General features: G+C 37.1%; 1 protein-coding gene across 3 annotated transcripts in view; it reads left to right on the plus strand.

Moving 5' to 3' along the window:
* The window catches only part of UBE3D (ubiquitin protein ligase E3D), a 317,705-nt gene that overhangs the window by 76,390 nt on the left and 227,807 nt on the right, over positions 1 to 13,508 (plus strand). For all 3 annotated transcript variants that reach the window (XR_009506230.1, XM_059941742.1, XM_059941743.1), the window contains exon 9: positions 12,350 to 12,488. Coding sequence is in view for 2 of the 3 variants with exons in the window: in XM_059941742.1 (XP_059797725.1) it covers positions 12,350 to 12,488 (139 nt within the window). In the remaining variant the exon portion in view is untranslated. The remainder of the gene's footprint in view (positions 1 to 12,349; positions 12,489 to 13,508) is intronic.

The following is a 13,508-nucleotide window of genomic DNA, read 5'->3' on the forward strand; positions in this document are numbered from 1 at the left end:
CTCCATCGGAGTCTTGTTGCTCCAGAACCGTGTCGCCTGGTACAAGGTCTGTGAGCCCTTTTCATTTACGGCATCTGCACTTGTTGAAGTCTTTGACTTCTGCCCTCCCATGCTGAGAAGTGGGCCATGGGAGAGAGTTGTTTCTAAGGTTAATGTGCCCAAATCACTCTGTACGTAACCCAGCGGAAGAGCCGAAGCTGCCGCAGGAAAAATTTTGCCATCTTGAAACTTGTTCAGCTTCTTCGTAGGTATCTTCTGGTTTGATGAGTCTGGGTACTGCCGTGAATCTGTTCTCAGACAGACCCTGGGAGTTAAGATTTTAAATTATCTGTGATGTAATACAATTATGGGGAATGAGGACATTGTGAGGGGAGAAAGCAAATGTTACAAAATCAGGGGCAAGATCTTTTGCAGACTTGAAATGCTTATCAGAGTCAATTTAGCTTGGGTGTGTCCAGTCCAGTTGGTAGAAATTTTAAGATGAGAAAGTGAGCGGATAAATGGATGAATCCATGGATAGAAAGGTAGGGTAGAGAGATGGATAGACAGATAAAACTTATTGTTGATAACATGATTGTTGGTGGATAGGTTTCTGTGCTAAAGAATGAGTAAAAAGAATTGGGCAAACAGACACATCTGAGTGAGAGCATGGTGACAAATGCAGAATTTTGAAGACATGTATGAAGTGACCACAAATGAAAACCTGTAGCCAGTGAGCAATTTTGGATTATCTTTAAGGATCTTTCTTCAACAATTAACCTTAATAGTACTAATGGAAGTCACTGGAAGTAGTATATCACTTAGTGTAATCTGGGAACTTCTGAGCTTCCACCTCTGATTCTGAGACAATAAAGAGAAGAATAAGGGTGTAAAACACACAGATGATATTTCTAAGGAGGGAAGCACAGAACCACCAGCTGGCAGTTATGGTGCAGAGTATGGAGGTGACAGAAGGCAAACACCAAGAGAGAGGCTGATGGCAGAAATGCTGGCTGAAGTCCAGAGGTAGAGGCAGTACAAGCATGAAAATTTAGACAGGTCGGGGAAATGTCAAAATGCACTTAAGTTTAGGAACTTCTATTCTGGAAGAATCTCAAAGCAGTTGCAAATGGGAGGAAGACTGTATGCACACTTGGTTTTAACTCTTCAACTTGAGCAGCTGTGTTAACAGTTGAGTTGCTAGGCACTGTCAGGAATAGAATATTTTAATTTTGGAGAAACCCAACTGTTAAAACAGCTGTTTGGTCTGATTAGACTTAAGCTGGCTCTGCTTAGGTAACACAACCTAATGGGATCATAGCACCAGGCAGATTGGCTGTTATTATGATTTTATTGGACATAACGAAAAGACAAACGGATGCTAGGTTGATTGCGAGGTCGGACACTGACTTTCCGAAGAAACCACGCTCTCTTGTTTATTTTGGCAAAGTGCAAAAGCAACTGTCATGGGCTTTTACCTTGTTCCAAGTTCATGGAAATTACCTGAAATAATTTTGCCGTATGTTCCTTGGATGCAAGCTTTTTGTTCCTGGCACTTAAAAAAAAAAAAAAGTCTCCCTAGTTTTATTCACACCTCTTTATTATCTCCTAATAATACATAATATACCTGCTCAAGTCACCTCAAGCAGTCAGTCATTTGTATATTTATTTTGTATTCTTTGTTTTCTAAGCAAAAAATGCTGTTAATAGCAACCACCAAGTTTGTCAGTTTGCAGGCAACAGATTTTTAATATCTAGAGCAATTTGAGTGACGCTAACAGTGATGAAAATCTTGGGTTCCAAATTTACCATCTCAAGTACTTTTTTTCATGGAAAAGACGGCTGATTAGGTTAGTTTCAGTACATTTTTAAGTTAAAGATTGAAAGTACTTGTAAGATGATTTGGTTGATATCTTGCATAAAAACTAATTTTACTTTATGTAATGTTAATATATATTTTAAACATTCAAAGATAGGTTTCATTTCATATATTTTCAAAATGAAAATAGCTTGACTTTTTGTATGATCACCAAAATAGTCATATTCATTGTAAGCATTTGAAACAATACAGGAAAATATAGTATAAGAGAGCAAGCAGAATTCTTATAATTTCAGTCCCCGTAGGAAACTGCTATTAACATTTTGGCACTCTTCCTTGTATATACCTCTTTATGTACATTACACAAAAAGATATGGTTAGAAGATTTAGTTTCATATAAATTAATTTTAGCTATATATATTGTTCTTTATTCTTCTTTTGCTTTTTTTTTTAACTTGTCAAAATAGTGTGACTGTCTTTTCATGTCAATATAGATCTGCAGTCATCATTTAGGTCTTCATTTTTGGGGGTTTCATATTTTGAAGTAGTGACTTATTTTTGCTAGTTTCTAAAACTCCATGTTGTAAGTAATTAGAAAGCAGAATTGAAGATGATGCTTGGGATGTTAATAAGAGATGAACTTAGGTATCAAAAGTATACTTTCACTGAAAATATATGTTTCTTTCACTAACTAAAGCAAGTGTACAGGTTTTGAAAGTTTGTATCAATAAGTTAACAAAAAACCCCAGAATAAACAAATGGGACCTAATTAAACTTAAAGGCTTTTGTACAGCAAAGGAAACCATAAACAAAACGAAAAGACATTCCACAGAATAGGAGAAAATATTTGCCAACAAAGTGACCGACAAGGGATTAATCTCCAAAATACACAAGCAGCTCATGCAGCTCAATATCAAACAAACAACTCAATCAAACAATGGGCAGAAGATCTAAATAGACATTTCTCCAGAGAAGACATATAGGTGGCCAAGAAGCATATGAAAAGATGCTCAACATCACTAATTATTAGAGAAATGCAAATCAAAACTACAGTGAGGTATCACCTCACACTGGTCAGAATGGCCATCATCAAAAAGTCTACAAACAATAAATGCCAGAGAGGGCGTGGAGAAAAGGGAACTGTCCTGCACTGTTGGTGGGAATGTAAATTGGTGCAGCCACTATGGAGAATAGTATGGAGGTTCCTTAAAAAACTAAAGATAGAGTTACCATATGATCCAGCAATCCCACTCCTGGGCATATATCTGGAGAAAACCATAATTTGAAAAGATACATGCACCCCAATGTTCATAGCAGCACTATTTACAATAGTCAGGACATGGAAGCAACATAAATGTCCATTGACAGAGGAGTGGATAAAGAAGATGTGGTGCATATATGCAATAGAATATTACTCAGCCATTAAAAAGAATGAAATAATGCCATTTGCAGCAACATGGATGGACTTAGAGAGTATCATACTAAGTGAAGTAAGTCAGACAGAGAAAAGACAAATATCATATGATATCACTTATATGTGGAATCTAAAAAGATGATACAAATGAACTTATTTACAAAACAGAAATAGACTCACAGAAAACACGTAGAAAACAAACTTATGGTTACCAAAGGGGAAAGGTTGGGGGGAGGGATAAATAGGAGTTAGGGTTTAACATATACACACTACTATATATAAAATAGACAGTCAACAACTGTATAGCACAGGGAACTCTACTCAGTATTCTGTAATAACCTAAATGGGAAAAGAATCTTAAAAAGAATGGATATATGTATATGCATAACTGAGCCACTTTGCTGTACACCTGAAACTAATACAACATTGTAAATCAGCTATACTCCAATATAAAATAAAAAGTAAGTAAAAAGTAATCATAATTTAACAAAAAAACTTTGGTTATAAATGAAATATTTTTGTTATTTTAAAGTAAAGAATTAAACAAAAGCTTTTCTGGTTGGACCATCAAGAAGCATTGTGTTGCTATCTTCCTATTTCTTAGGCTAAAAAATGCAAGCTTTCCTCATTTTAACATTCACAAATAATTTCTTATTATAGTATAAATTTGTTCGGAGGATGGCAACATTTTTCTATTCACAGTGTGTTGTATTGCTGTTAAAAAAAAAAAAGAAAAGACAAGTTAGCTTTTGTAGCTCCCCTAATGTCAGTAAATTCAGGTGCTTAACTGCCTTTCATCAGTTCCTGAGAATAACTTGAAAGCCTTTCTAGAATACTGATTTCTTGAGTATCCCACATTTAATATCCCATTCCCACCCCCACTTACACACACACACTTATACAGGGATGATTACCCACATTTTCAGTGTCTTTTTCATACTTTGGTCCCAAATATTGAGAATAGCCTCTCCAAAATGAATAGAATGTAGAATAGTGAAAGCCAGTTATCAGAGATAGCTCATTTCAAGGGTATGGTGGCAAGGAAAGGGAAACTATATATTTAATAATTAAAAAAAAAAATTGTGGCCTTTGGGGGTTTCAGTGAAATTGCTCTCAGGTTTCAAAAGCTTTCATTTAACAAGATCTCTTTCTGCCTTGGAAAAATTTAGTCAAACATTTCCCTCTTTGACTCAAGATGCTCACCTAGGGGGTACTTCTTAATCCATAAAACCTTTGAATAGAACTTTGGAGTATACTTGCCAGTCTCCATAATCACATCTCTTTAGGGTCCACTAATGGGTAAATGAGAGGTATAAAATTTAGGAGACTCTATGGCCTGACCTGGTAGATCTTATGGTTTATATTCATTTTATTAAGGTACAGAAGAATCAAATTGTTACAGGGGAATTGAATTTAAGTTGGTAGAAATGAATTTTCTCTATGCAAGATAACTTGGAAATTGATTCTCTGACCTTCCCTGAAATGGGTGTGGCCATCTGGGCTTTCATGTTACCAGAGTTACTTTGACATATGTTAAGTTAGTGATCTTGGCATTTGGATTCTCATCTCTCCTCATAGAGGGACAGAATTTTTAGTCATCAGGATGCGTCTTCTGATGAATCAGAGAGAGCCACTTGTGATGTAGGGTCATGCAGTCCAGTTACTAATAGCTGGGATACCAAGATTGGCCAGGCCTGATTCATCTAAATGAGTTACACCATTGCCAACTGCCCTCTCGTGAAGGAAGAGTGTCTGGATTTTCAAAAGAAGGCCATCTGAGAGTGGACTTAGGAGGAGATGTAAAGAGTAGCCAGGGATGCTGAAGATGACGGTATTCAGTAAAGGCAGAGGAGGGGAGGGGGGGATGGTGCAAACCACCAGGAAACACCCATTCTGAAGCCACAGGCTGATACAGCTCCGATAGATCATCTGTCTCTTCTCTGCTGAGACCAAATGTGTTTTCACTGGACATCTCAACACGGTCACTGCCAACCGATTTGAATTGAGAAATGAAGATAACCTGTTTGTTACACCAGGTCTAGGAAATATACCAGGTCTAGGAAATAATAAAAGAAGAAGTCTTAATCCATTGCTTTGTAATTCATGCATCATAAGCACTTTTCCATCCACACTGGCAAAGGACTTAAACTGTGGGACAGAGCAGGTAGTGTTGATCGATGGACGCGTTGGCTGCGGTGGCACCTGATGGGACAGGGAAGCTAGGGAGGCCCAGTGTGAGGTTTATTTATGAGAATGTCATCAGAGTGGACCTAATTTATTACATCCCAGCCTCATACATTGACTTCAGTTACTCAGGAAAGGGATTAAAGGATTGGAAATGCATTTCTCAGTCTCCTTTTCAACTAAATTCCTCTGGTAATGTATTGAGATAAAAATGTGAGCCAGGAGACTTTCTCTTTAAAATGCTTCAAAAATTTTTTCTAACTGGTTATACTTACTAAAATATGCTAACACAAATACTATGATGTATAATTAGTTGGAACTTTTAAAATATGTTATCAAATATGGTAAATTAGAAATCAGATTTTGACCTAAAAAACAGTGGTTCTTACGCTGAGGTCCATGAATCTTAAAAATATTATGCTAAGTGAAAGAAGCCAGGAAAAAAAAGTTCATATATTGTATGATTCCATGTACATATGAAAGGAGGGCATGAATGGGCTTGGGGGATTGGGTGGTCTGAGAAACAATCAAAATTCTGTGCAAAATTTTCTTTGTATAAATAAACACCGTTGTAGGGAGAGACTTCATAGTTTTAATCATCTTATCATGGAAACCTGTGACGTTCAAATGGTTTGGAAATCACTACTTGAAAGCCTTTTAAAAAATGAATTTGTATCCTTTGTCCTCCTTTTATAAATATGTAGTAGTTCTTTCTATCACAATGGTTTCTGCCCTCTGCCTGTGATTTTAAAGATTTTTTGCTTATTAACAATACCATTAAAAAAAAATAAAGCCCTTATGGCTTATGAGTTTGTTGTCGTTTCTTAGATTTTTCTGGAAAGATTCCTTTTTATAGATTTGTTTTTTACACTTACGCCATTAACACATCTTGACTTTAATTTTGAATATGGTAGAAGTTTTTAAATTTATTTTCTTCCAAATATCCTTTTGTATACTTGACATTTTCTACACCAAAAAGTTTTTAAAAATCTGAAATTAGCTGGCCTCTTTAGATGGACTTCTTTAAATTATGACATCTCTAATGATATTACTTCTAATTATGAAGTTTCTGGCATGCATGTTCTTAGGGTCAGTTCTCTTCTTTAGTGATAAGGATAATGCCAGTCTGATGTTCTCAACAACTGGTATCTTGCAATATTACAGTCATTTACAAAAAGCAAAATCTCTTATTATTTTTTGGCATGAATTAATACACTTAATTTTGAGATTGCCTTGTTGGTATCTAATTTAAGCAGAACCATTTTCCCTGTGCTTTCTGATATGTGGGAGAGAGAAAGAAGTTTATATCTCTGTCTTGATAAGCTTATAGGTCTTAGGAGCAAAGTTTGAAAGCCATAGCTTTCAGGAATTGTGTACCAAAATCTATTCTCTCAAGAGCCCTTTAATTCAAAGAGAGTTGAAGAACGGTTTTGACATTTGTGATTTGAAAAGCTCATTTTTTCCTGTGATTTTCAAAGAAAACACTGTAATTTCAAAGAAATACTGTTCATCACTTAATGAACCTTATTTTGAAATTTATAAGCAGTAGTTGGTATGTGCATTTTTCAAGTTCTATTTTTATGAATTAGTACTTTTTAAATATTTAAATATGATGGAGTTAATACGGCTTATCATAACAGATATGCCAGTACATTTAGTTGTTGCAGAATTTTGTGTTCTTGACAATATAAGAATTTAAAAATGTTTGACTCTTTGTCCAAATTATGTATTAAATGGTTGTATGTTTTTAATGATTCTAGCACTAAGTTTTGGTCATTTGCCTGATTTGGTATTTTGACAGCTTAAATTAATGAGATTATCATTGTCAAAGCTTTGAAACTGAATTTTAAGAATCTACAGGTATAAACAATATTATATTTCAACATCATTAATAAAGGCTATTTGCTTTTTTAGGTCTTTCTAGGACTGAAGTGTCCAAATCAACTATTAAAATATGAGAAACATGAGATTTAAGTTAAATATTTTCAAGTTGAGCTCTTTTATACCGTATTACAGTGTGTTGGACTCTTTTGATATAATTGTTAATTTTTGGTAGAGGTGTTATATGATCTCTATTTGTCATTTTTGCCTTTGTTACATTAGATGACCTCTATGTTTCCTAGAAGACTGTATCACCTTTCTATTTTCTCAAGTTCTTTTCTTAATATTGATTGGTGTTTGATTGATTCTCAGTTTCACTATTTTTGTTAGAAGTGATGGAAAATGACTTTTTTTCTCCTTCTCATTGCCTCTTTTAAAATAGATAGGCCATAGCTGCTTCTCTAGGGAATTTTGTCAAGGCAGAAGTTTAGAAATAAAGATGGTGTGTCCTCTGCTTGCATTTGGTCTCTTAGACTGAGGTTACCTGGCTGACAGCTCTGGTCTCCTAGGAAGGCTTTTCCTCTTCAGTGCTTTAAAAATCACAGAAATAGGTTTCAATTAATATTTAGTTCATTATTCTGTTTGAAGTATCTTGTTGATTTTATAGGTCTAATGTGATTTAGGTCTATGATGTCTTTGTAGGAAATACCAGAAATAATCCAGATTCTGGATTATTAGAATCCTGTTTCTTAAAATGTTTATATCATTAACAGAAATTTGTATTGATATTTGAGCCATGGGTGGATAGTCTCAAGTATCACCTCTGGCTTAAACAACACATGCCCTAAATAATACATAATGAGTTTGGTACTTATATTAAGATAAACTGAATTTTCTCCCTCTTTCCTTCCTGTTCTCATTTCTTTCTTCCTAAATTAAAAAAAAAAATTAAAAACATTGTGAAGTTTTGGGGAAAACTCACCCATAGCTCTAACTTTCCAAAACAGCTATTTTCATTTTTCATGTATTACTTTCTCTCTTTCTCCACAGATATGGATGTTTCATGTGATTAATGTTTTATGCAATTAAAACTGTAAAGAAAATTTATAAATCTTAACACTAAAAAAATAAGTCCTGGGCAAATGAAATGTATACTGAGGAAAAAAAAAAGGTAGGATGAATATTAGGATTTGAGAGCCATATTAGGTCCAGCTGGATTGTCTGATGTCAAAAATAAGGCTGTTCAAAGTATTAAAAAATGACATGTTCTGAGATATCTAAAATTTATCCCAAAGAGGACTCAGGAGATAGGATTTAGATCAGAGTAAGTAAAATTTTCTTCTCTCATTGCAAAACTTGATAAATATCAGATATATCTGCTTGCAAACTCTAATAATAAAATTTATGTAAAGCAAAAAAATAAAAAATAAATAAAATTTATCCCATTATTTGCCCTTGGGCTTCTCTATTTTTTTGGATAAAATTTATTGAAAAATATTACTATGCTTTTGCTCTGTTTATGATATAGCAAAAAAAGAATGAGATTTAGATGGAGAGGAACATGCTTGAGTTTCTTCTCCATCACTTACTATGTGATCAGGACAACGTTCTTCACCTTTCTGAGCTTCAATAGAGATAAAAATTGTTAAATCACAGAATACTTTAAGATTGGATTAAAAATGCCAGTTTTGGATTTATGTGCCATACACACACTTATAATTACAGAGAAACATGACTAACGGTTTTGGTGGTTTGATACATTGGTTAAGTTATGTATAAACTCCAAGATCTTATGAGGAAACTTGGCTTATCCAAGATCACTTGCTGGTGAGTGACAAGGCAGTGCTAATGTGTTTTATTATCTATTTGAGTGTACTTTTTGATAGGTCACACCATAGCCACTTAGCAACATGTTGATACCTTTAAACAGCATTTAAACATTCCTTTGTCTGCACCATAGATCACATCAACATCATAACATTAACTTGTTTCTGATTATAAAAAATAACAATTGGAAAATAAGAAAGAATAAAGAAGAAAATGTAAAAAATAGGTTATTATATTCCTCTCATGGAAATAACCGTTTATATTTGTGTTGCCTCCTAATTTTTTTTCTCACTGTAGAACTATTTTCGCGTACCGTGACGTAGGTATATTTTCCCATGTTCATCTTACCACCTTTCTTATTCAAGTTTTAGAATATGTATGTAATAAAGTAACAGCTTATAAAGGATAAAATAATTTCCTACAGAAAAATGAAGATACTCTTAACTCTATCTTTTACGAGCTAAAGAGTTAAAATGCAGAAGAAACAGGTGTTGGCAGATTCTGTTACTAAGGTCCTGCTTGTGGTTTGTTTGGAGAGGAAATGCTACTTACGATGTCTTCAGTGATCAGTGAGGTACGATGGGGAGAGAGCAAAGCTTTGAATTCGGGCTCTCTTGAGTGAATCCTGGTCCCATCACCCACTAGCTGCGTGATGCTGGACCATCACTTAAACTCTCTGACCTCTGGTTTCCTCAACTTTATTTTTTTTTATTTTTATTTTTTTTACATGGATGACCACAACAAAAGCAACAATGATTGCAATTACCAAACATGATCCTCAACTTTAAAATGGGATGAACATGCCTGCCTTTCAGGGCTGCTGTAGGATTAGACACAACAACCGTCAATAGAGTGCCTGGCCCGCCGTCTGGATGGGTAGGCACAGGTGAGATGATAGTCAGAAGCAACCTAAGGCCTAAGACTTGTCAAATTTAAGCATTCAATATGGAGAGCATGTTATAGCCATAAGCCAAGATAACTCTGTTCTGAAACGATTTATTTGTATAATTCACCATTTCCTCTTTCTCTTGCAAATATGATTACTGCCAAAAGAGGAGAAGAAAATGATGAAAAGTGAAAGTGGCTGAAGTTGATCTCTGATTGGCAGGACCCTTAACTATGAGCTGCAGCAGCCCCAGTCCAGGTTGCGGTGTTCCCTTCATCTTGGGGGACACCCTTGCTGACGGTCTGCGGCATGATGAGCCAGGGTTAGGTTTGGGGGTTTCACAGATGAGTCCCCAAGGGACATTCATGCTCCAGGCCTCCTCTTGTCGAGGCAAGAGATCCAATTCAGAAAAAGCAAATACCTTTTCAAGACACTGAAAAAAATTTCAGAATGAAAATAGCTTTAGTCAGCCCTATTGTGGGTGATAGGGCAGGCGGTATCAATTCTGAAAACTTAAGTTGTTGATTGAACATACAATAAAAGTGAAAAATCACTATTGCTTTTAGCCACTAAAAAAGTCAATACCTGGGTGTATCTGAGGAACAACAACACTAACCTTATCTTTATTTCCACACTAGCTGTGGAGTTAGAGGAATCCACAGGCCGTGGTTGCTCACGTCTGATCTACGATGAGTCAGAGGTGTAGACACAGCCCAGATAAGAATGCAAGGAGGGTGGTGGTTAAGGATTGTAATAGCTGCAAGTACGGTATTACTCAAGTAGTTAATTCTCGTAAGGGAAACAGGCGGATGTTTCCAAGAAGTGTTACCTAAGTGGTTCTTGCAGGATGAACAGAAGTTCACCAGTAAGGATAACAGCCTTCTAGGCCCAGAAGACTGTATGAGCAAGACACAGCATGTGTAGTATATTGCGGTTCAGGGAATGGAAAGTAAGCGTGTGGTTTGTGGGTCCTAAGGAAGGGGGAGGGGGGGATGAGCTTGAAGCCACCGCACTAGTATGACACTTGACTTTTACCAAAGACAGCAAGATGATTACGTCCATGCCAGTGAAATGTTGGGAATGTTATATACTTGGTAAAAGCAGAAAGAATAACTTCGCCAATCAATAGAAAAGAGTAATTTTTAAAACATAGAAAAGGCACTCAACTGTGCACTTGCTGAAATAGACCATTTTTTAGGAAAGTGGACAGTGTCCTTTTGCCAGTCCAGCCAGTAGGCAAATGCTGCAGAGTTAACTCCCCACCACACATCAGAGATGCATCAGCCTAAGTAACCTGGCGGACCGCACAGCTAAAGCATCTGCTGTGGCTCGTCATAGAGAGTGTTAAATCCCTTATGCCCTCAGCCACTGATGCCCTCTCAACTTCCAGAAGTCACCACTGATTCGGTTAAAGGTACCTTTACAGAGAGAGGTTTAAGGAAAGGCAAACATGTATTTTTAAGGGAAAATATATATTTAAAATTCACATCTATTACTCTTTCAAAATTAGGACAGCGATAAGAGACACTTTGGTAGGGGCGCAGGCAGGAAATACTCAAGTAAATAGAAGAGTTGATAGAATAAGACTCGTGCTCTTCTTAGTACGTTATATCCTCATAATGCTTTCCTGATTTTCCCTTTAAGCACTAGATGGGAAGTCAGGAAACCAAGATTCAGAGCCAGCCACAGCGTTTTCTAAACATCTGCCTCATCTCAGACAGGTCTCTTTACTCTTCTAGCCCTCCGTTCCCTCATGTCCCTGGTGAGAGGATTCTCGAGTAGGTCCCACGGGAAGTAGCAGAGCTGCTTCGCGGGCCTCTCTGGAAGATGACGGGGTCTTCCCCCAACCCTTTCCTTGCAAGAGAGCAGCTTCACTCTCGTTTGTATTATGAACAGGGGCTTTTATAAGAATTAATGATAAAAGGATGCTATCACTTTTTAAAAGTCTGGAAAAAAAAAACAGAACCAGATATTTCATGGGGCATATCCAGGTCAGAAAGAATTTCTACATGTGGAGAATGGGATAACAGTAGTTCCATTTCATAGCTATCTGGGGGTTGAACAAGATTACTACATGTGGAACAGGGCATAGAACAAAAGAAGCATTTGATGTGTTAGCTATTAACCCCCCACCCCAATAGGTCCCTCACAAATGAGACTGCATTTCATACAACTCTTAAACTTTGAGTATGAGCTGTTGACCTGAAGAAAAATTGCCTAATCCCTCTGTTTTCTCTCAAAAACACTATAAAAATGTCTTGTACATGTTCTCTGTGAATTTTTAGTATAACCATTTTATTTCTATTTCTTGTACATCGCTCTTTCTCTCCCACAACCAAAAGTTTTCTGCTTACATCAGGTTTTTGAAATACGTCTGACCGGATGGAATGATGAAGTTGCACCCATTGGTGTGTTTCAGGCTCGCCAGCTCGTGGGAAAGTGACATCAGTGTCCACTGCCTCACCCTGCCCTCTGCAACCTGCTTGGAGCTGCTGTTGATCTTGTCAAGGAATAATGCCACGTTGCCTCCCTCCCTCCGCTGCATGAATTCTTTCCAGGTAAGGCGTGGCTCCTTTACCACAGTGTGATTTCTCAGTTTGACTCGTTATCATTTTTTAAGGATCCTGTCTTTACCAGACGCTAGCCCACGGAAACCCACGTTTTCACAGGATAGTAATAACGAGCACAACGCATGTATTGCCTTGTTCTGTCTCTTTCTAAATGGAGCCTCAGAACTGATTAGATAATTGTCTAGTAGTGGCCGAACCCATGTCTCTCTAACCCGGGGTTTGTTCTCATCCTCTCTGTCTTTCCTGCCTCCGAGAGAAGAGGCGAGAACGTTTGGCAAAGACACCTGTGAATGCCACTTCCTTTTTCCCAGCTTTGCCCTATAACAAGGATCTTCGGCCATCATTAGGATCTTTGCTGCTTTTAGCTTGCAGTCAGATTGCCGAATGGAGGTTTAACAGTGGCTGCATCCCCCCCCCGCCACTCTTGGCACCTTTTCCCTCTCTCCCCACTCCCTCCCTTCTCTGGGTATTTATCTGTGCTCCTTGTCAGAGCAGTACAGAACAGAACAACACACGTGGACTGACCAGCAGGAAGACGCCTTCCCTGGTAGGCAGCTAGTTGTCACCAAGGTGGCATATGAGAATTCAGATGTTGGCTGGTCACTTCACTTGTGACCATATAGCTACTGAATGTTATTGAACTTATCTGTGACTCTCGGCATTGGAAAAATATTCCCAAGCCCTCTGAGCCTGTTGAGCAGGCCACGTGCGTTGCTGAGAAATGACTGAACGTGGGTGGCTTGTTTCTGCTTCTGAAGGGTTGCTGATGTGTCCTGAGATAACTTCAGAATTGGCGGATATTGCTTGGTGCATCTCTGTGGTAAAACAAGACGTGGATTTTCCTATGAAATATAGCTCAGGAATTTGGTAAAAAGAATAATAATAATAACTGCTCCATAATAATTTGCATCCGTATTCTCCTGGTACTCTGTTACATTGATTGTCTCTGTGATTTTCTTCCTGATACACACATTTCGGACTTTGGCTGTGGCATACCTGTTTGAATTT

The sequence above is a fragment of the Balaenoptera ricei genome, chromosome 12, assembly GCF_028023285.1.
Source record: "Balaenoptera ricei isolate mBalRic1 chromosome 12, mBalRic1.hap2, whole genome shotgun sequence".
NCBI lineage: Eukaryota > Metazoa > Chordata > Mammalia > Artiodactyla > Balaenopteridae > Balaenoptera > Balaenoptera ricei.